Genomic DNA, 26,184 nt, shown 5'->3' with positions numbered 1-26,184 from the left:
CCACAGAGGAGCTGACCCATGCACACCTTTCCTGAGGATGCCTGAGTAAAGGCAGGGAATTTGGGAGCCAGCTCAGTCCTGCAGTTTGGGTGAGGGCATTGGGCCATTTCAGTGTTTCTGCTGAGCAGATGGAGCTGGTGGCTGCAGAGCTTTCAAAGCAGCTGGGCCATGAGGGAGGAGCTGGGGCCGAGTTCTTGCAGGGCAGAAATGGTTGGAGCCTTTGGATGTCTCATGGCCTTCCCAAATTCTTCACTGCAGAGGGTCTCACATGTGGACTGAAGCTACCACAGGTATAACAGGGTGCAGGGAGAGGTGTTCTGTAATCACCAGGCTCTGGCACCTTGGCAGTGGGTGGGAAAAAGCCACCTTAAGTCACTTTCTGTTTAAAAAGGATTATAAAAAGTCTCTCCGGGAAGAAAAAACAAAACACCCACATGGAAAAATCTCCTGAAAAAGAGCCTGTGTTTTGCTTTTTGAGATTTTATGCCAAACTCTTTCATTTCGACCAAACCACAGCAAGTCCAATCTATAAAACAACATTCCCAAAATGGCAACAACTTAGAGCTGCAACCTCTCCCCTACTTGGAAGTGTCCCATGGAGACGCTCCAGCAGGGTGGAGATGGGAGTGAGAAGATGGATTTGGGAGAGGATTGGCTCATTTTGTGAACGTGTGCAGGAGGTAGAGCTTCGTGTTTCTCTCTCTCTCTGCAACCACAGAGAAATACAAATGAGCAAGGCTGCAATTCCTCTGCACACAGAGTTGGGTGGAGCCCGTTCCCAGGGCTCTGCACTGAGCCTTGCTGAGAATTGAAGCATTTGGATTGGGACAAAAAGGATGAGGAAAGATGCAGTTTCTTCATGCCTGTTCTTCCAGATGAGTGGCAGGTCTGCTGGCTGCCACTTTGAGGACCTTTCAGTAAGCAAACACAGCTTGTGTCTCCCTGAACCTTTACACAAGCACAAACTCTTTAATTTACTGCTGAATCAGACTTTTCTTCCCTGCTGAAGATGCTCCCTGCTCCTGCTGAATCGTTTCCATATGAGCTGGGTCTCTCACTCCTGTATCTAGTGACAGGAATGGTTATTTTTAGTTCCCTCTTAGAGCAACTCAGGGCTTTGAAGATGCCTCCATGGCAGAGCAGCACACCCAGAACAGACATTGGACTTTCAGAGAGTTTGCCAAATTTCACAACCACTCACTGCTTTATCTCTCCAAGCTTATTCTAAAAGTTTCTCACCCTACTAACTGTACCAAGTGCTGAATAATTTCTTTGGGTGGACAGATTCCACTTGTGGGGGAAGAAACCTCTGGCAGAAGAGCAGAGCAGATATTAACAGAGATATTTAAATTACAAGGCAACATTTAACAGACTGTGTCAGAGCAGTAAGACTTGAGTGGTGGGACAGAAGGTGGCCAAGTCACTATTCCAAGGCCATTGTTTAGTAGGAAATGGCATTACTTTGGCTCTGGAGCAGAGGACACCACTGGCAGGAGAATCTGTTTAAATGTGTTTTCTGATTGCTGTTTGAGTTCTGTCATGACCTGCATTTCTGGCTTGACTTTTGCTTTGTATTGCATTGAGTATTCATCACTCCATACTTCCTATTTTGTCTAGGCCTGTGTAGCTAATCCTTTTCCTTGAACTTAACCAACAGCCAGAGATAATCCTAGTTTGAAAGTGACTGGAGAAACACAGCAGTTTACATATAATGCATGTTTTATCCTGGCTGATTTACACATGAACTGGCACATTGTCCTTTGTCAGATACACCACTATTAGGTGATAACAATCTCTTTCAATATTACACAGGGTTAAATAACTTTTTTATTATTATTATTTCCCTTCTCCTTTTGGCAAATGTTCCATTGTTTGGATGTCTTTTTCTCCTGGAAGAGCAGGACTGGATGTGGGACAGCCCTGAGTGCCATCTGCTGGAGACCTGCTGCTTCCCAGCCCTGCCGTGGGCCAAATCCAGGATGGTTCTAAAGCCATGAGCAGAAAAAACAAGATAATTAGGAAAGGAATTGAAATGAGCACCCCCTGATGTCCTCACCATCCCAGGGTCATTTGCTTACACTTCCTGATGGAAGTGCCATCACCATTCACATCTCCCATCCTTGGTCCTCCCGTTCTGTTTTGCTACAGGACAAAGTCATGAAGGGATCAAAGTCTTGGTGAGCAAAAAGCCAGAGCAGCTTCTCAGATATCCCAGTGCCAGCCTGAGTTAGAAAAAAAGAGCTGGTGTCCAAAGAGGAGCAGCTGCTGAGACAATGCCCCTGGCCAGCAGAGCCTGGGCTTTAAACAGCCCCAGGTACTCCCAGGGGTGAGCAGCCTTTGGCAGCCTCCTGGGTTTCCCTTGGGAAGTCTGAGAGTGAATTTATTTATGGACCTTATTTGTGGTATGTCCCAGAAGCCAGGATGAGGAAAGGAATGGCAAAATAGTGTGGGGAACCAGGCTTAGCCCTGCCTGACGTGCAACCTTTGTGGGCTCCTGAAGTTTCTCACAAGATTGGCCATTGTCTCTGTGTGTTAAATGAAAAGGCTTGGTTTTATGTGCAGGGTTTTATTCCTGTAAAATCAGGGCTTGAGTAATTCCACTGAGTGTTGACCCCTTGTATTTCTTCTTTCACAGGTACCTGCATTCAGAGGGGAAGTTACCTGAAGGTAGGAGTCCATCACCTCCCCTCCCACCTCCCATCCCCACCCTGCAGTCCTTGAGATCTCTGTTGTGTCCAGGGTTCCAGCTGCCCAAACTTACCCCTGCACTGCAGATGAAGCTCACAGCTGAACTTTTATATTCCTGCATTTTTTTACCAGTTCAGGCTTCTCTACAGTCACTTTTCAGTCCCTTGGGGTTGTCCTGCCTCAGTGGTGTGATACACTGTCTGGCCTTGTGCTTCTTGGGTGAATCTGAGTGCTCTTTCCAGATCCCTCAGCTTAGTCACAGAGTTTTTGGTCACAAAAATTTACAAAAGAGCAATCATTTCTATGACAAAGAAACGATTACCCACTTAACCAAAAATATTTGCATGTAGCAAGTTAAGCCTCCACCAAACTGTGCTCAGGAAGGAATCTGAAATCTGCAGTGGCACAACAAACTGTAGTGGCTTCTTCCACATGAAATTCTCTGTACAAGTAGGGAAAGGAAAGAAGGAGGTAGCTCCTGACCCCTTTTCTAGAGTAGAGCTGCATTCCTTATCTCTAGCAAACAGTGCTTGCCCAGGGACAAATGTGTGGACCTCGTTTAAGCACAAAGCTGTTACTCAGCTGTTTGGACAGAGCATAGGAAGGTGGCTCAGCCAGGCCCACCCAGTCAATCTCCTGCTCCCTCAGCAGCCATCCAGGCTGTGTTCCTTTAATGCTAATTCCCAAATCATTGTAGGATTTGAATGAGTCACAGCAAATCAGTTTTAATTCTCTGCTAGCAGGAAGCTGCAGGCCTAATGAGACAGCATGAGCCAAGATGGCAGAATGCCCTTAAGCTGAGCTCTGACTGCAGTCCCTTCAGTTCTCCAGTTCATGAAAGAGGAGTATTAGTGCCAGCTTCGTTCCTAGGACCTTTTCTTTGTTCAGCCCTGGGGTGCAGCAGAGCTCTGTGAGCTGTGTGCAGCACAAAGGACAAGGGGCTGCAGTGGTTGATGTCACTGCTGGCTGTCAGGCCACATCTACACTGAGCCATTTTCATGTGCTGCTCATGCAGGTTTCACTGCATGAAATCCATACAGGTTTGAACACAGACCCATATCCAGAGAACATTTCCATTTCTCCAGCAGCATCAAGAGGCTGCTGGAGCTCTGTGCAAGCCTTGCTGCTCTGATTACATCACGTCTGACATGACCTACAAACACCAAAGAACGGGGAGCTCCCATGCTGCTGCTTATGCTAAGCCTTTCCAAATATAGTTCCAGTCTCATTGAAATTCCCAGTATTTATAATTTGATCTGGCAGGCGTGCAGGGCTGTGCATCAGAGGGGCTTAATGAAACAAGGGTGATGCTGGGATTGAGGCTGTCTGGATGGAGCTGAAAGGCATGTTCAGGCCATGGAAAAGTGCTGTGCTGCTGTTGAGAAGAGAGAGCTGTTTGTGGGTGAGCCTGTGTAAGCCCATGTGATCAGGGAATCCACAGAAAATCTCCCTGCAAATGCAAAAGCCAGCTAAGCCTTGCATTGCCTCAGTGATATGCAAATGAGCACCCTAAATATCCTGCTTTGCTTTCTAATGCCTTTAGCCATCACAAACACAACAGGCTTTTTATAATCTGTAATCAAGTTCTCCAGCCCAGGCACAAGCACTTGTTTCAAGAAGCCAAGACAACTGCTGGATGTGCTCCCACCCTTGCCACTGGCCTCTTCCAGCTATAACCAGTGCTCTTCCAAAAGAACCTGTGCTTCCTTCCATCAGGAGCAGTGCAGGCCTGCAGCACACACAGTGCTCACTCAGGAGCTCCTCATTCTAGGCATCCTTGCTGCCTGAGTGATTTGGAAGTGGAAAGCCAAGCTGAGCAGGCTGCAGGCTTCACACACTTCTATTCTCAGCCTAATCCATGAGCTATATTGATCCTGCCCTTTCTGCCAACCTGGAGAGGTTGCATTACACTGCTAATCCCATCCTGCCCAGGTCACAGGCACAGTAGGCTCTGAAAAGCTTCACCTGCTGGTGTCACAGGACTCCTCAATGGCAGCACTGCTCTCACCCTGCTTGGCAGGGAGCAGCCTGTTTCTCTGAACCCTTTTCCATCTTTCCCTGGACTGTACATTCCTTCCCTGCCTCATTTCATCTCACATTGCCATGCAGAGCAGGCTTTGCTGTCAGCACATGGAAATCCTGGTTGGATCACTGACATAGAGAGCTCTCACAGTGCCCTTTTTGGGGAGATGGATGCCACCACTTCACCTGATCTGACCGAGGAGGACACAGCAGGTCAGAGCCATCCACACTGAAATCACTTGCCATGGTTTTGAGTCCTTATTGCTGAGCTTTGGGAACAAAAGGGTGCAATTGCTGCACGAATTAGTATCTCAGGAAAGAAAAATTGAGGAAAGGGAGAGCACATTTAGTTAACAGAGCAGCCCAAGCTTCAGAGAGTGGTGCCAGGCCTCTCTTCCCATCACTGTGAGTAGGAATTGGTGTGGCATTGCCAGAGTCCATTAAAGCCAACCAGGAAAGGAAAGTTCATTGTCCCGTGTTTGAAAAGCAAACAGGTGCCATTGGAAATGCTGAGAGCAGCACTGTACTAGAGGATCTCTTCAGAGGAAGGGGAAGAATGGTTCCCCCACTCACGGCACATCACAGGTTTCCTTCCAGGTTTGCTATTTGCAAACAAGAAACGTCTCCAAGTGGGATTAAAGGAGTGTCAGGGCCCTTCTGTGAGCGACTGCAGCACTTGTGCCTGCAGAGCATCCCCCGGGAGAGCGGCTGGGACTGATGAGCGGCTCTGCCCGTCCCTTGTCCCGGCGGGCTGGGAGCGGGACAGGGGCTCAGGTCAGGAGGTGTCGGGGCCACGCCGCTCCCAAGCCCCCGCATTCCCGCACGTCCCGGCGCGCTCGGCACTGCCCGGTGCAAGCACCGACCCCGCGGGGCCGGGCTGCGGCGGGACACGGCGGCGGCAGGCGGCTCTGAAGGCACGGATGCGGGTCCCGCTGCCCGGTCCCCTCCCGGCCGGCGGACGCCGCCACCTCCCGGCCGCTCCCGAGCACCGCCCGCCGCTTCCAGCGCGGATTTTCCAGCCGGGTGGAAGCGCCGGTGATTGCCCTTGAGGGCTCTACCCTGCCCCTTTGCCACCCGCAGCAGGAGGAGATCACTGCCGGGAATGCTCTGTGTCACCTGCTGGGGAGTCGACTCCCAGTGTCCCCTGTCCTCTCCAAGGAAGGGGAGTATGGCCTTGGAGCCCTCTGTTGTACTGAAATGAAGAGACAGCCAGTTAACTTTGGAGAGTGGGAGAGGCTGTTGAAAAGTTGGAACAACACCCTTGGAGAAAAGAAAAGAAAAGAAAAGAAAAGAAAAGAAAAGAAAAGAAAAGAAAAGAAAAGAAAAGAAAAGAAAAGAAAAGAAAAGAAAAGAAAAGAAAAGAAAAGAAAAGAAAAGAAAAGAAAAGAAAAGAAAAGAAAAGAAAAGAAAAGAGAAAAGAAAAAGAAAAGAAAGAGAGGAATTGAAAGATCCTGGAGATGTGCCAGAGGGAGTCCATTAGAGCTTTGTTCTGTCTCTTCTGTGTGTAATTTCACTGTTTCAGGGCTCACTGGAGGAAATCTCATTGCAAATCGAATTGCATCTCTGCCCACCTGTGTAAACTGTGACTTTGGCCTCTTCTGTCAAATTTTAATACAATGTGGGAAGTGTGGAACATAATCACAGCAGCTTCCAAGCCAAGGAAATCCCAAAGCAGCTCCCTTGAGAGCTACAGGCTCTTAACGGGACCATCAGTAGCTCTGAACTCATCAGTGAAGACAATTTAGCCATGGTAAAAAAACCCAGCAATTAACTTTTGAGTTCAAAGGGATCTTTGAAACATAAAAAACCCTTTCAACATCAACAGAATCTTGAAACATGTTATGTTCATCTGCTTCATCACAAACATCTGAACTATTAATTCAGCAACTCTGTTAAAGTGTAACTGCCTGCCTCAGTTAATATTTTATTCCTGAGGCTTGTAAATATTTATTCTGTAGCTAAGAATGGGAGTAGAAAGATGAAATTTCAATTTGGTAGCTGAACCAGAAACTACTGTTTTAAAATTCCATTATATGATACAGTGTCAGCATTCAGAGAATCATTTGCACCTATTTTTTTTTTTTTTTTTTTGAGCTTAATTATGCAGGAAGAATTTAAAAACACTCCGTTTTTGCAATATTCAAAGGTAGCTTTGCTTTCCACAGGCTATTACAGAACATGAACTAGTACAAAGGGTCACATACACAATAAGAGCCAATACAAATGGTTATAGATGTGCACTGGGCACAAAGAAATCCTGGAGGGAGCATCAGAAGCTGTTCCCCTTTTACACAAAGAAGATTCCCAAGGCCAGCAGCACAGAGAAGCTGCAAAGAGCTGCTGAGCCTGGAGAAAAGAGCACCTTACTAGAATGCTGCTGGTTTGAAATATTTATTCTCTTTCTCTGTGTAGGGTGCCGTGTGCTCGTGCTGGAATCAGTAAATCTCTGCAGGAAATACATTTCCTTCCTGGATGTCCTCATTTCCTGCCTCCTGCCCACAGATGCACTCTTCATCCTCACAGAGGAGGAGACTGAACAAGCCAAGGTGAGACGTGTGGCACCTGCCTGGCCTGTTTGAGTGGCTCATTCTCATTGTGAGCACTTTAGTCACAAATGTCACATTCCCAGGGAATGCCAGAAGTGTCATCCATGGGTTAGAAATGTCACTGAGGAATGTCTGCAGTGATTTTAGAAACATGGACAAGCCAGGTTACCTCATGTCCTGTGACAGGACAGGGCTGAGCAGATTTGCAGCTCAGTCAGTCACAGGGCACTGACTTTTACACTCTCCACGATTTAGGATCCATTTCAAAGGATGCATTTCAAAGGAAACTGGATCCAACACAGTATTCTGAACATGTGAGTGACCTGTTAAAGCCTGGCATGACTGCATGCCAGGAACAGCATCCTTGGATCACAGCTCTCACTAAAGAAGGAGACAACCTGTGAACTTGTGGTCCAAAGCTCTTCACAAGTTCCCTTTACTGTATATTTTTAAACTATTTTGCTGCACAGGATCTCACACATTTACCCCACAGTTCCCTATATTAGAATCTGATTAGCTGCTTTTCCATAGCATGAAAATATTTTCCCAGCAAACAGTGCTGTTAATTCACAAATTACAGACTTTTCCTCCTGACACTGTTAAAAGATAAGAGTTGTTTATGGAAACAGCTTGGATAAAGGTGGTGTTCATTATTCCCTTATATTTTTTTTCCAGAAATCTGACCTTTCTAGGCTGGTGCACTATAAACAGACTCAGTTGCAGCTGGCAGTGTGTGGTCAGAAGGAGCGGAGATGTTCCCAGACACACTTATCACTTATCAGGCTCCTGCTTCCCAGCATGTGAACACTTCCCCCCAAATCACGAGGGGAGGATGAGTTAGAAGTGACACACAAGATGTCCTTTCTAGCAGGACCCTCTGAAAGTCAGGCAGCACAACACCAGACTCAGGGGCAGACAGGCCCACAGCTTAGGCAGCCTGTCCTGCCTCTCCCTGCTCACTGAAAACAGGCTGTGCTATCAATGGGCACTGAGCCCCACAGCAGGAGCAGGACAGTGCCCCCACAGCAGCTCTGGAAGGTTCCTGTAATGCTCTCTGTGCTGTTTTTCCTCCTAGAGAGCCATGCAGTGCCATCGCAGCCAGCTCCTCTGGTTCCGCCGGCTCTACCTGCTCTTCTCTCGTTACCTGGTGGTCAATTCCCTGCGCCTGCTCTGACAGGACATCACTCACAGGAGCAAAGAGTGAGCAAAACCACGACTGCCCCAGGCCCAGGACTCAAGAAAGCTCCTGTGTTAGGTGCTCAACAGGATGGGGTGCTCTTTGTGTGGCATTCTCCACACTACAAAACCCAGGCTGGGTGAAACCTCCTAAATATCTTGTTGCCTGATACATTGAGAACAGGGTTAACAGCTATTCTATTTTCATAGAAGCTTAAATAAAATGAGAAATTTGGATTAACTTTAATTGGGAGCCAAGCTCTGGAGGATTCTGCATTGGAGAAGATATGGCACAAATTGTTTCCCCAAGAAGATAGAGCTGCAAGGACTGCTTGGCAACTCTCCCTTGGTGCTTTTGTAAGATCCAGCTATCAGGAGTAACTTTTCAAAGCTTATGCTGTCGCCACAGATAGCACAACCACAACACCTTTGTTATTCAGTCAAAACTTTAAAAAGCTAGAGCTTTTGAATAAAACATCAGAAATTATGCAATTTTTACTAATTGCACTGATGTTTGCTGTTGCTTCTTTTATACATGTTGTGTTGCAGGCTCCTTTATTTTCACCTCCTGAAATATGAGCTCTTCTTGATTCAGAACAGGGTTCAAGGTCAACTCACAAGAGTCTCAGCAGGACACAGCAATGAGGTACAAGTGATTCTAATGAAGTCTTCTTTATTGTGACTTAAACTTTATCACAACTAAAGGCAAAGTGCCAAACTAGCAATCCTGCAGTGGTTTACAGAGCAGAGGCAGTTTGAAAACTGAATGTCACAAAGGAATGATGCAATCAGTATAGAAAGATTTATTTAAGAAACAGAGAACAGGTAACAGGAATGTACACTATTTCACCAACCATCACCCAGGAAACCCCAGACTGAAGTTCCACGGCAGTGCTCCCAAGGCTGCTGGAAGGATGTCAGGGTTTTGACATGTCTCTGATGGTCTTATGTTTCCCCACTGCTTCCTCCCACTCCTTGCCATTGATGTCCTCTGTGATAGTGATCTGCACGGTGCCATCATCCAGGCAGTGGGGAGCGATTCCTGAAGAAAAACAGAGTACAAAGAAACCTACTTTTCATAAAATGTGGGAGATGCCTGCTCCATTCCATGGCTGGGGCATCTCAGGGAATTGTAAATGCTATTGCTGTAAGGCTGAGGAGCCTGGATGAGAATCCTGTCTCATATAAATAATCAATTCCAGGAAGAAGCCCATACATTATAGGTAAGGTGTTTTTGTTTTGGTTTTTTGTTTTTTGTTTTTTGTTTTTTTTTTTTTTTTTGAGGAGGAGCTACACATTCAGACTGCAGTTCCTTTAGGAACAAACTCTTAGGACACATGCTGCTCACTGCTGTCATGTCAGCATCCAATGGAATCTTTATCCAAGGTTTGCTTGGTGGTTAACTCTGGTTAGCACAGCTTGCTTTGTACCTACCATAACCATCAGGGTTAGAACGAGGAATATAAAAACTCTGAACGCCACAGGTCTTGCAGAACATGTGCTGGGCACGGTGTGTGTTGAAGGTGTATATTGTCAAGTTGTCAGCACCCTGAGCAAAGGAAAAACACTGTAAGTTTTTCATGGAAATAGATGGATTCATTACCTTGGGCCTGTAGCTAAGAAATGTACAATTTAAAATGCCACCTTCCTTTCTTTACTTAAGATACAGAGCTGTGCATTCCTGCTGCTTTCCTGAACCCCTGTGCTTTGTATGGACACATGTCCATAACAGTCAGGCCTGGGACCTGCAAGAGCTCTACACAAAATGCACTAAAACAACTACACCAGGCAGCTTAATATGCAGCCATTTCCCCCAGCCAGCCAAACCTAGGGCAGAAAACTGCTTGTTCTTGGCTCTGTGAGGATAACACTGCTCGTGCTCATGGCCATGCTCCTCCTGTGTTCTCACTCTACCTTCAGCAGCTTGAAACGCGACGCTGGCACAATGAAGTGTCGGTTCTGTTTCTTCGTGCAAATGCTGCAACTGTAAAAGAAAAAGCAGGCTTTTCTAGAAGTGGACAGGTTGTAGAGCAGCTAGCAGACCTCTTGACAACAGAAATCCCCCTGACAGCTAAAACCGCTCAGAGCTAAGTGGCAAAAGTGGACTTGTGGTGTCAGTAGTGTTTGTCAAGTATACCTGTGAATAGACTGACCCTACACAGGTACCCCAATAAGATATACTCACACACAGCTCTTGAGGATAAACTCTAGCCCTGAGACATCCACTCAGTGGTTTAGAGCATGCCTGGGCAATTTTGCCAACATTCATTACCTTGCAAACAAGAAAGTAAAGTTCAGAAGTTCACCCATGAGCTGGAAGCAGGCAAAGAGGGGTCACTTCTGAAGCCAGAGAGTGTTTTAGTTTGAGGCACGTGTGGTCAGAGCTGTAATGTCACTTGAGAAGAACAAGTTAAAAAAAGACTAATGTGCTTTGAGCCCCCTGCATGAGAGGAAACAGAAAGCAGATGGCTGAGCACCTGGACTCATTAGATCTCTCCTGATACTTTCTGTGTGAGCCTGGCTCTGAGACATGAAATCCTGCCCAAAGTAGCACCAGAAATCACCAACACTGATCTCATAGTGGGTCAGGACATAATTAGGGGTAAATCCTGTGGAAACAGCTCAGAGGCTGCTCTGCAGCTGTCTCATCTTTAGCTCTAAGGTTGGAAAAGCAGAGAGCTGACATGCATCTCTGGGAACAGGGAACACACCAACTCACTTGCAGTTGAACACATGCAGGTCTGCTGAAGCCCAGACCTCAAAGCGGACGGCTCCACAGTGACAACCTCCTGTGTGCTTCACCAAATTCTTGTATTCACTGCAGAGAGACACAACAGAGCTTCTGGGATCCTCCTCTCTTGGTTTTTGCCCAAGAGAACAGTAAGGCTCTACATGACATTATTCAGTTATGTCTTGAGCCATTGCAGAATACCAAGAAATACATCCACTCAAATGTATTTAATAACACGAGGTGGAGGATGGCTTTTGTCCTCTGCAGCAATTGCTTTTGTGGTTTAATTAAAATGGTAAAATGGTGACAAGGAAGGAAGAGCACCACTTTGAGGACTCTCCACTCTGTAAAACACAGCCCCCCATCACACTCCAGGTCACAGTGCTGACCCTAGAGCTGTGTCCATATACAATCCTACGGAGAAACCAGGGCTATCACCTCAAAACAAACTGCTTGGAACTGAGAACTGAATTTCCCCACAGTTTTCCCCACAGTTCCTCCAACACCATTAATATTCCCCCATTTAATAGCTGAGGAAAGCAGAGGTAAGTGGGTTCTACATCATATTTGAAATGTCTTTTGAGTTGTAATTGCAAAGGAACTTTATGACCAAGGAATTTCTGAGCCTGAGCTTCTCTCCCTCCCCGAGCCGCCTCCACAGCAGCTGGGCAGTCGCCGTGCGGGTCAATCGCAAAACGCAAAGGAAAAAAACATTTTCCTTCCAGATTTTTCCTCCCACGGACAGTTTCTTATGTGCCGCGCTCTGCACAGAGCGAGCACAGGAAATGGGTGGAGATTTCGCAGCTGAGCCTCGCGGAGCCCCCAAGGACATTTTCGACAGGAGAGCCTTGAAACACGGGCAGCCTTAGCGCAGAAAGCCGCTTTTCCTCTGTGGTGCGTGAGCCCCCTCCCCATCCTGGACCCGAACGCCGCCGTGAGCGGGAGCGCGGCCCCGGCCCCGTTACTCACAAGGCGTCCAGCAGCAGCTGCGCCGCCTCCTCGCTGCTCAGCCCGTGCTGCTCCAGGAAGGCGGCCCAGCGCCGGCTCTGCGCCCCCAGGTCCATGGTGCCGGCCGCGGGGGGCTCCTCCTTAACCCGGGCCGGGCTCCCCCCGCTAGTCCTGCTCCGGGCCAGCGGCGTCCCGCCCGCAGCCGCGCTGCCCCGCCGGCAGCGCCGAGTGCGCCGCCCCGGCATGGGCCTCGGCGGGCGACAGAGGGGACACGGGGGACAGGGGACACGGGGGGGACAGACGGGACACGGGGGGACAGGGGGGACACGGGGGACAGGGGACACGGGGGAACAGAGGGGACACGGGGGGACAGAGGGGAACAGAGGGGACACGGGGGGACAGACGGGACACGGGGGGACAGAGCTGACACGGGGGGACAGGGGACACGGGGGAACAGAGGGGACACGGAGGGACAGAGGAGACACGGGGGGACAGAGGGGACACGGGGGGACAGGGGACACGGGGGGGACAGAGCTGACACGGGGCGACAGAGGGGCCGGGGGGGACACACGGGACACGAGAGGGGACGCGGGAGGGAATGAAGGAACACGGGAAGGGTCACGGAAGGGGCGGAGGAGACACGGGAGGGGACATGGGAGGGGCTGAGAGGACACGGTGGGGTGAAGGAACACGGGATGGGACACGGGGCGACAGAGGGGACACGGGGGGACACACGGGACACGGGAGGGGTCACGGGTGGGCTGAGGGGACACGGGAGCTGTAGAGAGGGACAAGCCCCCTGAGCTCCCTTTGCTCCAGGCTGAGCCCTCCCGGCTGCCTCAGCCCCTTCCCCAGCTCCGTTCCCGTCTCTGGACACGCTCCAGCCCCTCAGTGTCCCTCGTGCTGGGCCAAAACTGACCCCAGGATTCGAGGCGTGGCCTCAGCAGTGGCCAGCACAGGGACGGTCACTGCCCCGGTCCTGCTGGCCACCCTTTGGCACTGGAACAGGCTGCCCAGGGAAGTGCTGGAGGCACCAGCCCTGGAAGTGTTCAAGAAACTCTGGATGTGGCACTTGGGGACACGGTTCAGTGGGGGGCTTGGCAGTGCTGGGTTGACAGTTGCACTTGATGATCTTAGAATCTGTTTTTTCCAGCCTTAAGGGTTCTATGATTTTCTGATTCCAGGGCTGAGGCCAGTTATCCACAGGCGTGAGCCCAAGGTTTCCCCTCTCATTCTCAACACGGTGCTCACGGATGGGAAGGTGCTCAGCAGATCCGAGGTGCTGTTGGAATTATGGTGTTTCACTTCTCTGCTATGAACAGCCCTCATTTACACAGCATTGCTGTGACAGCACAGGATGTCTTTAGGCCTTCCTGAGGTCTGAAGTCATTGTGGCAGCTTTGCAGAGAAATGGCTTCTAACAGGATTCCCACTTAGCTTTTCACTAATTCTATTAGCAAAGTCTTGAAAATAAGAGAGTACATACCTTAAAAAGCAAAAAAAAAAAAAAAAAACAACCCAACCAAACTAAAACCAAAAAAACCCAAAACCAAAACAATCAACCAAATAAACAACAACAAAAGAGGAAAATGTGAAATCACCCCTTTAGTGGTTAAGTATCTTACAAAAGGTTATTTTTGAACACTGAAATCCAGTGCTGTTTCTCAAGTAAAACTATCAGTGCAGGGGAAAGTACAAAACTTGGAGGTGTCCAAGTCACACTTGATTGGGGGATAAAATAATCACTCCAAAGACAAACCTTTGTGCTCAGTGTTGCAGGATTGGAAACTTTTTTTGTTTGACATATAATCAAGAATTTGTAGTCAACAGAACTTAATGTCTTGTTCTTTCCAAGAAGGGGAAAGATGTAAACAAGTGAGCTGAGTCTTGAGAGGCAGAGAGGCACCAAAAGGTCCTGTGGCAACCAGGAAACATGGCAAAACAGGGCAGTGATGAATAAACATTCATCAGCACTCCAGTCTGGAAAAGAGCTTTAAAAACATGTGACTCTGGTGTTCAGGCTGCCTCCTGAGATGGCAGTTGCCAGGATTTGCTTATGAATCCTGTGGCTCAGCACCTCTCTGATGATAGGAAAGGGCAGCGAATTACAATTTCCTGATATCCAGTGAATCTCTGCTCTGGTTACTCACTCTCATGGAAGCACAAGAATACACCCTGTGTGACAAATTCACATGGAGCTCCTGATCTGAGCCACTCCCAGGCCTTTAGTCAAACCAGATTACATGTCAGTCACCTCGTATTTTGGGAGGAAAAAGTCACTGAGGTGAAACTGAGAGGGCACTGAAACTGAGCCCGTGCTGGCTGCAGCAGGGATTCATCTCCCCTCAGGCAGGGCCAGCACCACTCACGCTCTGTCCTGTCCCAAAGACACTGAACTCAAAACACTGAAAGCAGATTTTAGGAGCAATTTTAGGCAATTTTAGGAGCTCATTTTAGGGGTTCATTATGTCAATTCACACAAATGACCCTCTGTAAGACAGGAGCCACCAACACTCAAAAAAGCAGTTCCAGGACGAAACAGGAGGGAATTTGTCCATGTAATATCTGCAAATCTGTCACTCTCTGTGGCTCTCCACAATTAGTTCACTTTATTTTAAATGCAGAAGCTGTTTTGAGAAGCTAAATTTTGTTCTCCTGTGATATCTCAGAATAAGGAACTGCAGGACAAAAATGGAACTGCAAAATGCCATAGTAAATAAATTGTTTATGTTTTTCATTCGCTTCATATTTTATCACAAAGGACTCAGAACACAAAACTGAGTCTCACATAAATAATCAATTCCAGAGCTTTAAGGTGGAACTCTGTCTGATGATTAATGTTACAGATATTTTGAGCTGAAAGCCCTAAATTTCAGTGGTCAAATGTTGTATTGTCAGTGTATCTGGGCAGCACCTTCCAGTGCCCAGAGTTACCAGCTCTCATTTCACTACTTCCAAAGCTGATGCAGTTTTTGCCAGGCTTCAGGAGAGGCCAGCAGCTTGATGAAAAATGTGTTTGCTGTAAAGCTTGAGAGGCAAAATGGAACAGGAAGAAATATCCAGATGACGGGGTGGACAAGAGGAAAAGTCCAGTAAATTACAGTTGGTTCTGTGTAGGTGTCTTGTGATGCTGAAAGGCCAGCAGCAGCTGACGTGTTCAGTGTTAAAGTACAAAAGGGCTTTTCTGTGCCATCTCAGCTCTGCTTGTATAACAATGACTCAGCTCTGCAGGCCTGGCTCACAGCCAGCATTGAAATTCTGCCTGTAAAAGCATTTTTATCCCCAAAGCAGCACAGACAGCAGCTACATGCTTGGGGCGAAAAGAGAATTAGGAACTGTGGATGGTTTTTATATCTAATAAGCAAAGAACTGGGAGTTGTGTACAGCTGACAGCACACCTGAAAAAACTGAGGTGGTTCAAACATGATTTGTTCAGGGGGGGAAATGGCAGTGCCTGGATTTCAGTCTCCCTGTGGTGGAGGGGGAAACATTCCAGACGTTTTCCTCACCATCAAAGGACCCAAGCTGGATCTGAAAACAAAATGCAGGAGGTGACAGCCCTGGGCTGTTCAGAACTGCCTTGACGGTGATTGTTTCTGTTCACTGGTACAGAGCTTCGGCTGAACTTACTAACAATCATAAACAACAGCTTAGGACTCGTTTTTTCTGCCTGTTTCTTTGGCCATTTCTTCTCCTGTCTGCCTGTTTCCCAGGGAACTTCTCTGCTGTTTGGCTGGAAACCTCGCCCCAGGAAGCAGAGGCTGGATGTGCTCAGAGGCAGCAGCGAGGAGCTGAACAAAGCAGCTCCGTCCCTGCACTGCAGCTTGGATCCGATCCAAACCATTCCCGGGCAGGAGGCAGCGGGACATGCAGGCAAGGAGCTGGAGAACAGACCTAGTTATTAGTTAAAGCTGTTGCCTTCACTGGCACACCATGCAGGCACAAACCTGTGGTTTCAGCCCTTTACAAAATCCCCTTTGGACGTCTCCTTGCAGCAGAGCTGCCACATGTCCCTCTGTGTCACCCAGAGCTGCCCGAGCCTGTTTATTGTGGCAGCGCAGACCTGAAAGCTGAATCCCATGTGTCCCACAAAGTTAAAATACGCTTTAGACAAACAGGGAGACAGAGGAATATCACTAATTTTCATCTACCAATCTATTTGTTTTTCTTAATTTTTTTTTATCTTAGCTCCTGAAGTCGGTGGCTTCTTAAAAACTTTGTTTGGTGAATTTATTTTTAGCATAAAGCTATAAAAACAAAACCGAAGGAGCTGCCTTTTTTTGGTAATCTCCTCAGAATATCACAGTCAATCTCACAGTACTTTGAATTCTGACTCACTATTTGTGTAACCCTCCAGGCTGGCAGCTTGGGGACAAGCAGTGACATGCCACGGGTCTGTTTGTCTCGTGGGTGGAACTTGAGCCAAGCCTGGACCTTCCTGCACTGCTACACGGAGACAATATTTATCTCCACAACTGTAAATATAATTATACTGCATCATACACAGTGAGAGGCAGGTGTGAGTAATGTTATGCGATAGGAATATGTATATGTGTGTGTATATATATATATATATATATATTTTTTTTTTTTTTTTTTTTTTTCCTGTGGCAAGCAGCCTTATTTTTGTCTGAACTAAGAACAGTAACTGGACTTGCCACACACCCTGTGATGGTCTGGCTGGCTGTCCCAAGCTAAACCTGGTAGCTAAAGATAAACAGATTGCCTCATGTCAAAATGATACCTCATTGCTAGAACATTAGCCTATATAAAAACCAGACCTAGCTTGTGTTCCAGAACGTACAGATTCCTTGGAAACATTTCCCTGACCCCAGATTCTTCTCTCCTGAAAGTAGGTTGCTCTGTACCACTGCCCAGTGACCTACTTTTGAAAAGAAATGTGTGTTCCCAACTGCAGGCCCCATGCCCTGGCAAAGGCTGTAGCCACCTGTGGTCACAGCAGTCACAAGATACAGATTTCTGGGGTTTTCAGCTTTGCATTTATTTATATACAGTTCAGAGTCAGCTGCTCGATGTTTTTTATTCACCAAGAGCTACCAGGGAAAGGTTTGTTAAATGCATGTGCTTTGTACAGCCACACCATAGATTCAGCCATATTTAGGAAAAAAAAACCAAACAAAAACCAAGAGAGGGCTCCTGTGCTCTCTGGTTTACAGAGAAAGGAAAGAAAAAAAAATTACAGAAATTCCTCCTTCTCCATCTAGAGGAATGTTAAATGTGCACCCTAAAATCCTTAATAAATGTGTGATGTTCTTAACACTGCCCAGGCTGTGGCCTTTCATATTTGTAGATATTAGTCACTCGTGGCCTTTCCTCTGGGAAGAGTGCCTGGGATGTGCAGCAAGCACAGGCCAGCCTTGGAGCAAACCTTCAGCCACCTTGGCACCACCAAACAAAACCCGTGCTGGAAACGCTGAGCAGAACTGACAGCAAACAAACGGGACATTGCCCAACTCTGCCTTTTGTCCTTAATTTATGTAGCCAAAATAGTATTTCCAAGGTTGGTTATTGCAATGGAGCTTTCTGAACTTTCCAGTTCCCATTTTTCCCTCTTCCTGTTCCCGCATTTTGAGTAATCATTGGTAGGATGATTTATTTCCTTTTTACTGTAAACCAGGAGGTGCTAGAAACTGTGTTAGGAGAAAGGAAAGCGAAAGGATTTTGTTGTTGAGGTTTGTTTTTTTCTTTTTGTTTTCTTCTTGATGTTTTTGTATTTTTGTCTGGGTTTGAGCTGTTTTTAGGGGGAAATAGAGCAGCTCTGTAGTGAATCTTACCTGTCAGACATGTGCTGATGCTTTGTGAGTGGAGGATTTAACAAGGTCACCTGGCTCCACTGAGGGCTGAAAAAACACAAAAAACCATCTTGGATTTTGTGCACGCCATCTTTAATACAATACAAAATTAGTTAAGAGCCAGCCTGAAAGGTATAATCAAGTTTAACTAACGCGAGGCACGTTTCCACACGAGTTCACAGATGGTGGCTGCTTCATAACCGATCAAAGCTTCCTGTTCTGGAGGCGAGTAAACAACCATTTGAATTGCAAATGTCAGCATTTCATTTCATCCCAGGGCTTGTGGTGCAGCCTCACATCCAGAGAATTACCTTTACCTGTGCCCCGTGACGGGGCCAGCTCGTGGCACACCCCAGCAGCCCCAGTGCTCCTGGATTATCTTGTTTTTCCAACTCTGCTCCCTCCGTTCTGCTGCTCCTGTCGGCCTTACAGGCCGGGCCCAGCCCTACAGCCTGTCCTGGGCTTTTCCATGGAGCCATCCTGGGCAAAGGCTGGGTCTGAGGTCCCAGTGGGTCATAAAACACCAGCACCAAGGGTCACCCTGCTGTTTTTAGGGCACTTCTCCCCCAGTCCGTGCCTGAGCACTGCTGGGGCTCAGGCTGGAGCTAAAGGAGCCCCAGTATCGATCCTATGGCCGTCACTAATGCCAATCCCACCCCAATCCCGACCCCGCACGGCCCCCGCTCCCCCCAGCCCCAATCTGCCCCGCCGCGCGCTGCCCCAGCAACAGCGTGACCTCACCGCGGGCCAATCAGCGCGCAGCGCCGCCGAACCTTCCAGAGCGCCCCCGGCCCCGCCGCCGCGCCAACCGCCCCTCCCCGAGCAGCCAATCAGCGCCCGCCCTGCGGCCCGCCCCACCAATCACCGCCCGACTTCTCAGTCTTCCCACCAACGCCTGGTCGCAGCGCGGCGGCCGAAAACGGTCCCAGATCCATCCGCGCCCTCAGAAATCCGCCGATTTTGTAGGGTCTGATCCCGCTCGCTGAAACGCTGGGACCCCTCTGCCTGCGGAAGAGGGACTGGAGCGGGGAAAAGGCGAGTGCCCTCCCGAACAGGGATCTTGGCCTGGGGACTACTTTGGGAGGCGGATGGACACGCTAGATTTGGTGGGCGGGGCCTGCGTGGCTCGAATCCCTATAAATACGGGCGGGAGTGCGTCACTCGGCAGATCCGAGGTTCAGCACCGCTGGATACATTTCACATCGCTATCGCTCAGGGCCGCAGACGTGAGTGCGTTGGGGGAGTTGGGGCGCGGTGCGGGGAGCCCGGTGCTCTGGGTGCCGCCGTGCCGGGCGGTTTGCGGCTGGAAGCGGAGCGGGCGGCGGCGCTCTGAGCCGCGCCGCTGGGAGCGGAGCGGGCGGAGCGGGTAAATCGGATTAGCGCTTAGTGCCCGCACGGGGAGCGGCCGCCACCCGGGGAAGATGGCGCGGGCCGCGCTGCGGAAGGGGCTGAGAGGCACGGGCGGGGCGGGGAGCGGGGCGGAGCCGGGCGGCCCCGAGCCCCGGTGCCGCCCCCGAGCCCCGGTGCCGCCCCCGAGCCCCGGTGCCGCCCCCGAGCCCCGGTGCCGCCCCCGAGCCCCGCGGGGGGGGGGCTGGGGCTTCTCGAATGAGGGACTCGGTAGATTTGTGCCTCGAAACAAGGTTTAGTCAGTCAAACTGGAAAATGGTTTTTTAATTTCGCGTTTCTTGCGGGCAAAGTAAAAAAAACTTCAAGGGGAAATAGCAAATCATTTTGTTGAGGGTTTACTGAAGGTTTTGTTTGAGGAAGTGGCTGTAGCTGAAATATCTGTTTTGTCTTTCAGGTCAACATGCAGATCTTTGTGAAGACCCTGACTGGCAAGACCATCACCCTTGAGGTGGAGCCCAGTGACACCATTGAAAATGTGAAGGCCAAGATCCAGGACAAGGAAGGGATCCCTCCTGACCAGCAGAGGCTGATCTTTGCTGGCAAGCAGCTGGAGGATGGGCGCACCCTCTCTGATTATAACATCCAGAAAGAATCTACCCTGCACCTGGTGCTGCGCCTCAGGGGTGGGATGCAGATCTTTGTGAAGACCCTGACTGGCAAGACCATCACCCTTGAGGTGGAGCCCAGTGACACCATTGAAAATGTCAAGGCCAAGATCCAGGACAAGGAAGGGATCCCTCCTGACCAGCAGAGGCTGATCTTTGCTGGCAAGCAGCTGGAGGATGGGCGCACCCTCTCCGACTACAACATCCAGAAGGAATCCACCCTGCACCTGGTGCTGCGCCTCAGGGGTGGGATGCAGATCTTTGTGAAGACCCTGACTGGCAAGACCATCACTCTCGAGGTGGAGCCCAGTGACACCATTGAGAACGTGAAGGCCAAGATCCAGGACAAGGAGGGCATTCCCCCTGACCAGCAGAGGCTGATCTTCGCTGGCAAGCAGCTGGAGGATGGACGCACCCTCTCCGACTACAACATCCAGAAAGAGTCAACTCTGCACCTGGTGCTGCGCCTGAGAGGTGGGATGCAGATCTTTGTGAAGACCCTGACTGGCAAGACCATCACCCTGGAAGTTGAGCCCAGTGACACCATTGAGAATGTGAAGGCCAAGATCCAGGACAAGGAAGGGATCCCTCCTGACCAGCAGAGGCTGATCTTTGCTGGCAAGCAGCTGGAGGATGGGCGCACCCTCTCTGATTATAACATCCAGAAGGAATCCACCCTGCACCTGGTGCTGCGCCTCAGGGGTGGGATGCAGATCTTTGTGAAGACCCTGACTGGCAAGACCATCACCCTGGAAGTTGAGCCCAGTGACACCATCGAGAACGTGAAGGCCAAGATCCAGGACAAGGAGGGCATTCCCCCAGACCAGCAGAGGCTGATCTTCGCTGGCAAGCAGCTGGAAGACGGCCGTACCCTCTCCGACTACAACATCCAGAAAGAGTCAACTCTGCACCTGGTGCTGCGCCTCAGGGGTGGGATGCAGATCTTTGTGAAGACCCTGACTGGCAAGACCATCACCCTGGAAGTTGAGCCCAGTGACACCATTGAGAATGTGAAGGCCAAGATCCAGGACAAGGAAGGTATCCCTCCTGACCAGCAGAGGCTGATTTTTGCTGGCAAGCAGCTGGAAGATGGGCGCACCCTCTCTGACTACAACATCCAGAAGGAATCCACCCTGCACCTGGTGCTGCGCCTGAGAGGTGGGATGCAGATTTTCGTGAAGACCCTGACTGGCAAGACCATCACCCTTGAGGTGGAGCCCAGTGACACCATTGAAAATGTCAAGGCCAAGATCCAGGATAAGGAGGGAATTCCCCCAGACCAGCAGAGGCTGATCTTTGCTGGCAAGCAGCTGGAGGATGGGCGCACCCTCTCTGACTACAACATCCAGAAGGAATCCACCCTGCACCTGGTGCTGCGCCTCAGGGGTGGCTGTTAAGTTCTTGTGCATCTTGTGTGACACCAGGGTTGCCAGTGGCACTTGTGTTTGCACTGTAGTTCTTCAATGTCTTAATATTAAGTTAATGCAAGCTTGAGTAACTGCTGAACCAACTGTCTGTTGAAATGCTAATAAAGTTTTCTGTTGCACATTACACCCTGTAGTCTGTCTCAGTTCAAGCAGGTGAAACTGGTGTATTAAGTGAAATGCTTTAGCTTCTTACCTTGGCAGTTTAACCCTCTTTGCATGTATGATGAGGACCAACCTTGTGGTTAAAATGGATCTGGATTAAAATCTTAAGTGCTAATAATACCACGTTGTTTTTTTCTTCTTAAGATTTTAGCAGCATTCTGCTTCCAGGTGGGATAGACACCACAACATGGTGTGGTGGTCTTTGCACGGGGTGGGTTTTGCTGCAAGTTAAGGACCTGTGGTGTGTAAATTGGGGGTGGGTGTGAGGGGTGCCAGTGCCTGGCACTGCCCTGAAGGGGCTCCGTGGGTGGGGGTGTTCTGGGCCACGGGCTGGGGGAGGACGGGCCACAGTGGGAGGGATGGTGAAACCTGAAATGGCAGCGCAACAACTGCCTGGTTTGAGTTCTACACAATCCTTAATGCCGAAAAGGGTGGGGGGAGTTCACACTCGAGTGTGGGTTAGCTGGGTTTGGTTTGGTTTTTTTTGTGGGGTGGGTGAAGGAAACTCAGACAGATGGGGTTGGGCTGGGTTAGTTTGGTTGCAGTGGTGGGTGCTTTAAAGGGGGTGCAATATCCATACGTGCCCAAAAACATCCCAGGTGCTGGGGGTGTCCTCTCCCGGTGAGTTCTGGCTGCTGCTCACCTGGAAGCGGCGCTGCAGCAGTGGCCCCAGCCTGTGCCCTGCCCTGCCCCAAACTGCTCGGAGCCCCCTCGGGCCTCGTTACCCTGCGGGAGCTGCTTTTGTTTCATCACCCAGCCAGTGTTCGCTTCATGGGGAATAAAACCAAAACGTTGGGGTTTATGCTGTTCTTACAGAAAACTGCACACTGCAGGTTCAATGTGGGTCTGAGAGTTATATCCAGCATCAATTCTTTCTTTTTTTAGGAGCAGGGCTTGGTTTTCTGTCTGCTGAGCTAGCAGAAATGCAAAGTTCTATAAACATTTGCTCTCTGCCACAGGAGACTTCCCTCAGTTTGAGTTTTCCTGCGATTGCTGTTTTGATTTTGTGCTTTTTGCAGTTTAACCACCTGGCAGGGTGCCCAGAGGAGGCTGTGCAGGCACTTCCCTGGGAGGGCCTGAAAGGCCATGGGCAAAAACTTGGAAATAGTTCTGGGCAACCTCGGGGTGGCCCTGGCAGGGCAGGGTGACCTCCGAATGTCCCAGCCCAGCTATTCCCTGCCTGAAGTCCCTGAGCAGTTCCCAGTCCCACAGGAATAAGGCACTGAATAAACCAACATGAATAAAGTGATCTTCCTGCTGGCCTTTGGGGTGGGCACTGAATAAACTCACATTCTGTAGGAAATAGAGTTGTAGAAAAATTTAAATATTCGACTGAAGGTTTGTGTAGTATGTAACATCTGTATTGTCTCACCCTTCAAATGAGGCTAAAAACAGAATAAGAGTTTCTAAAATGCCTCACAGTTGCCCAATTTTTAAGTCAAAAAAGAATCTAGTCCTACAACATTCCTGACCTTGCTGCTGGGGTTTGGAGTGGGCACTGTGATAGTAAAAGGGTTTTAAAATCTTGGGGATTTAGGGTTAAAAGGAAAATTAAGCTTAGTAGGCCCTGAAAAAATAAATACCCTAGGTACATGAAGGCCTTGTACCTTGCTAGAACTGCACCTGTGTAGCTAGTACACGATAAATGATACAATTGTTAAATGTGATGATTGTTTAGTAATTAAATACTGTTTAATCGTAAGAATAATCATGAGAAACTGTGGTCAGGGGCCTAAGAAAGATCACGAGAAACTCATGTCAATGTATACGATAGAACAATATAAGTTTAATAATTAATATGTAAATTATATAACGATAGAATATAAAATACATCCAGCTTGAAAATAATCTGACATTCCTGACCTTGCTGCTGGGGTTTGGGGTGCCCTGCGGGGACAGGGACCCCGGGGAGGTGACAGGGGGGGTCTGCTCTGCTCTTTGGCCTGAGCCTCTGCTATTGAACTGTGGCCTCCGCTGGCACCTGGGCTGCTCCAGGAAATGACCGCAAGGATTTCTTCACAAGAAGAAAAAAATCCTTGCAATTTAAGCAAATGAAGGAAATGTGTATGAATCACAAGGAAATGTGAAGATGAATTTGTATAACATGCCGTGTTTACACCGAAGTTATTAGCATAAAACAAAGTAAGATGTCAGGCAATACAAATATTTTATGCTGTTAAAATATGCTTTCTTTTATTCCTGCAATATGATGGTGCCTCTGCTTAGAGACAACTATTCATAACTAAAATGATCATTCAATATGTTTTAGCCAGAATCCCTATGCTATTAGCATAATCTTAATGCTCCCATATTTACAACAGAGTCTGGTAACATCTTTTAATCCTGCTGTAATCTAAACTTTGTGACTGGCCTTTGAGGTTTTTTTTCTTATTACTTCAGTTAATTTCTAATCTGTTGTCTCTTAAAAAATAAAAAAATCAAACAGAACCCCAAAAAGACAAACCAGCCAAGATTTTGGGGTTTTGTCTTCTGTGCTTTAAATAAACTACTTATACCTATAAAAAGAAAAATTAAATAACCCATTATACTGGGTTATTTGATTATATCCCTAATATAATTAAATAAAATAATTATATTGGGGATTTTATCCTCTCGCAGCTGCCCCACAACACAATCCTATGGGGAAAGTGAGGGTCAAGGCAGGTAAATTAAACATTGGGAATAAATCCCTCTGTGTTTCTGCAGCCTTGTGCACAGCAGCCAGGGGATTTTGTTGCGATCTTGGCCCGATTTGGCCGTTTAAAAGGAGCAGGAATTCCGGCTGCCTCGGTGGCCACAGGATGTCAGTGTTCCTCCACAAACCGATTATTTATTTTTTTAATATTTTCTATTCTTTCTTTTCCATCTGGATTTCCTCTGCTGCTGCTCGCTGATTGTCAGCAGAGCATTCCTGCAGGCTGTGATCCTACAGAAAGGGATGCACCAAGTAGAAAGATATTTCCATTTTAGGAATAAGAGAGCTGGGTGGTTCCTTTAAAGAATATAGATTGGGAGCCTGGAAATGTTATGATGGGGAACTTGCAGTCCCAGAAATTCTCTTGTGTGGATTAATCGAGTTCCCTGGGCTATCAGACAAGTTCTGGCAAGGGTTTATATTTAAGAATATTTATGTTTCAGACTGGCTGATTTCCATCCGTAACTAAGAAATGAAGCTGCTCAAATTCATCACTTCAGCATGGCTTTTACATAACATTTACACGGAAAAAATAAAAAAGGGCCTTGCAAAAACACCTGATATCTTCCCGAGTGTGAAAATACACCCTTAAAAAAAAATTTTTTTTTTCTTTTGCTGGCCTACGTGTTGAATTTTAATTCTCCACCCTTGCAGGTTGTTAGTACAAGTTTTCCTCCTCTGTGAATCTGATTTTGAGCTGCTACACCTGAGTGGCCACAGACCAATCCTGTAACTAAATTACAAGTGACTTTGAACTTGTGTTTACAGCATACTGAAAACATGGTATCAAATAAGGATTATTATGTTTTTCAGTATTTGGTAAAAATGGGAATTTAGGTGAACACAGAATATATATTTCAGGAAATGTTCTTGTTTGCATTTTTCCAAACACCATCACCCTCATGATTCTTTTTGTTTAAGCACGTTCCAGTCATTGCTTTTTCTGCTGTGAATGACTCATCTATAATTTTAATATAGCTATATAATGGATAATATAATTTATATAATATATACGAATAGATTTGGTAATATCCATTATTAATGAATAAATTAGAACACAATATAACTTGAATGAATACCACTTGATTTGAGATTTCACTTGGCAGTTTGACTTTCTTCCCAGATTTCCACAGGATGCGCCCTTCCTGTCAGGACAAACTCAGACACATTTTATGGGTAAAATAAGGAATTAATGTTCCTCCACATAAAAACCTGAAAAAAGCAAATTCAGGCTGGCGAGCAGGTGGAGTTGAAGTGCTGCTTTTGCTCTGGCTGCTCTGTGTTTTTGTGATCTCCCAGCTGGCAGAAATTCCTTTCCCAGCAAACTGCCCATTCCCCTCCCTCCCTGCAGGAAATTCAAAGCAGATGTTGGGATGCACTCCTGGGGGCTGATTTCATCCCTTGGCTGCACTGCTGGGATGCTTCTCAGGACAGCTGGAGAAGAAGCCTGAAAGGATTTAAATCTGTAAGTTTGAGCTGAATTCTCGAAGCTTTGTTGGTGTCACAGTAAATGAAGTGTAGCAGAGATAAAGCAAAGTGAGCCAGATCAGAAGGGATTGCAGAGATTGGATCTGATCTTGCATTTATCTCTTCTTTATAGGCTGGGCCTTAATTCATCATTAAGAAACCATCACGGAGAAAAAAAAAATAAATAAAAAGCAGCTTTGTGTAGTTGCTGGACCCGCTTCATTTTAAAACACAGGAATCTTGAAATCTCCTGCAAAACCACGAGGAGGGAAAAGGCACCGTGGCATTTTTTTTGGGTGTATTTACAGGCAGGGGGCTCACAGCCGAGTCTGGGGAAGTTTTTGTTCCGAGGAGGTGCCGCGCTCAGGGCAGTGCCCCAGTGATGTTCCCCCCACCCTGCACAGCCCCCCAAAATATCCTAGGCTAGCTCAGAGGTAAGCAGGCTGTGAGGGGAGGAATATCAGGAGATGGCAAAGATTTCCACAAGAGGCTCTTAC

At 48.1% G+C, this 26,184-nt stretch overlaps 3 protein-coding genes and 3 long non-coding RNA genes across 15 annotated transcripts in view; 3 read left to right on the top strand and 3 right to left on the bottom strand.

Annotated features, from left to right (window-relative positions):
• The window catches only part of PIGL (phosphatidylinositol glycan anchor biosynthesis class L), a 52,156-nt gene extending 43,222 nt beyond the window's left edge, over nucleotides 1-8,934 (top strand). For 4 of the 5 annotated variants that reach the window (XR_014949554.1, XR_014949555.1, XM_085557322.1 and 1 more), the window contains 3 exons: nucleotides 2,636-2,667; nucleotides 7,123-7,256; nucleotides 8,332-8,934. Coding sequence is in view for 2 of the 5 variants with exons in the window: in XM_085557322.1 (XP_085413448.1) it covers nucleotides 2,636-2,667; nucleotides 7,123-7,256; nucleotides 8,332-8,430 (265 nt within the window). In the remaining 3 variants the exon portion in view is untranslated. Of the gene's footprint in view, nucleotides 1-2,635; nucleotides 2,668-7,122; nucleotides 7,257-8,331 lie in introns of those variants that run through there. The other variant, XR_014949556.1, reaches the window with a different exon arrangement.
• A 154-nt stretch (nucleotides 8,935-9,088) lies between these two features.
• Nucleotides 9,089-12,416, bottom strand: CENPV (centromere protein V). 2 transcript variants are annotated; one of them, XM_085557324.1, is made up of 6 exons: nucleotides 12,133-12,416; nucleotides 11,933-12,010; nucleotides 11,152-11,271; nucleotides 10,347-10,416; nucleotides 9,867-9,981; nucleotides 9,213-9,474 (listed from the first exon to the last, which is right to left on the bottom strand). In XM_085557324.1, exons 1-6 carry the CDS (start codon nucleotides 12,354-12,356, stop codon nucleotides 9,350-9,352), a joined length of 732 nt encoding a protein of 243 aa, XP_085413450.1. In that variant the 5' UTR covers nucleotides 12,357-12,416; the 3' UTR covers nucleotides 9,213-9,349. The 2 variants fall into 2 exon arrangements, with proteins under 2 accessions (XP_021380607.1, XP_085413450.1); XM_021524932.3 differs by lacking the exon at nucleotides 11,933-12,010 and having other exon boundaries at nucleotides 9,089-9,474; nucleotides 11,152-11,250; nucleotides 12,133-12,408.
• LOC146765771 (uncharacterized) lies at nucleotides 11,919-13,628 on the top strand. Its single transcript, XR_014949560.1, has 2 exons — nucleotides 11,919-12,057; nucleotides 13,296-13,628. It is a non-coding gene; the product is annotated as an uncharacterized LOC146765771 (long non-coding RNA).
• On the bottom strand, nucleotides 13,459-18,790 carry LOC146765769 (uncharacterized). 2 transcript variants are annotated; one of them, XR_014949558.1, is made up of 3 exons: nucleotides 18,666-18,790; nucleotides 17,907-17,972; nucleotides 13,459-13,597 (listed from the first exon to the last, which is right to left on the bottom strand). It is a non-coding gene; the product is annotated as an uncharacterized LOC146765769 (long non-coding RNA). The 2 variants fall into 2 exon arrangements; XR_014949557.1 differs by lacking the exon at nucleotides 13,459-13,597 and adding an exon at nucleotides 17,589-17,762.
• On the bottom strand, nucleotides 17,996-18,376 carry LOC146765770 (uncharacterized). Its single transcript, XR_014949559.1, has 2 exons — nucleotides 18,236-18,376; nucleotides 17,996-18,143 (listed from the first exon to the last, which is right to left on the bottom strand). It is a non-coding gene; the product is annotated as an uncharacterized LOC146765770 (long non-coding RNA).
• UBC (ubiquitin C) lies at nucleotides 18,745-21,645 on the top strand. 4 transcript variants are annotated; one of them, XM_085557317.1, is made up of 2 exons: nucleotides 18,745-18,959; nucleotides 19,726-21,645. In XM_085557317.1, exon 2 carries the CDS (start codon nucleotides 19,732-19,734, stop codon nucleotides 21,331-21,333), a length of 1,602 nt encoding a protein of 533 aa, XP_085413443.1. In that variant the 5' UTR covers nucleotides 18,745-18,959; nucleotides 19,726-19,731; the 3' UTR covers nucleotides 21,334-21,645. The 4 variants fall into 4 exon arrangements, with proteins under 4 accessions (XP_085413443.1, XP_077643661.2, XP_085413442.1 ...); XM_077787535.2 differs by lacking the exon at nucleotides 18,745-18,959 and adding an exon at nucleotides 19,091-19,150; XM_085557316.1 differs by lacking the exon at nucleotides 18,745-18,959 and adding an exon at nucleotides 19,091-19,154.
• The last annotated feature ends 4,539 nt before the right edge of the window (nucleotides 21,646-26,184 follow it).

This window comes from Lonchura striata, chromosome 19, assembly GCF_050655825.1.
Source record: "Lonchura striata isolate lonStrDom1 chromosome 19, ASM5065582v1, whole genome shotgun sequence".
NCBI classification, from domain to species: domain Eukaryota; kingdom Metazoa; phylum Chordata; class Aves; order Passeriformes; family Estrildidae; genus Lonchura; species Lonchura striata.
Note: the sequence above shows the minus strand (reverse complement) of the source record. Positions and strands in the feature narration are given on the sequence as shown.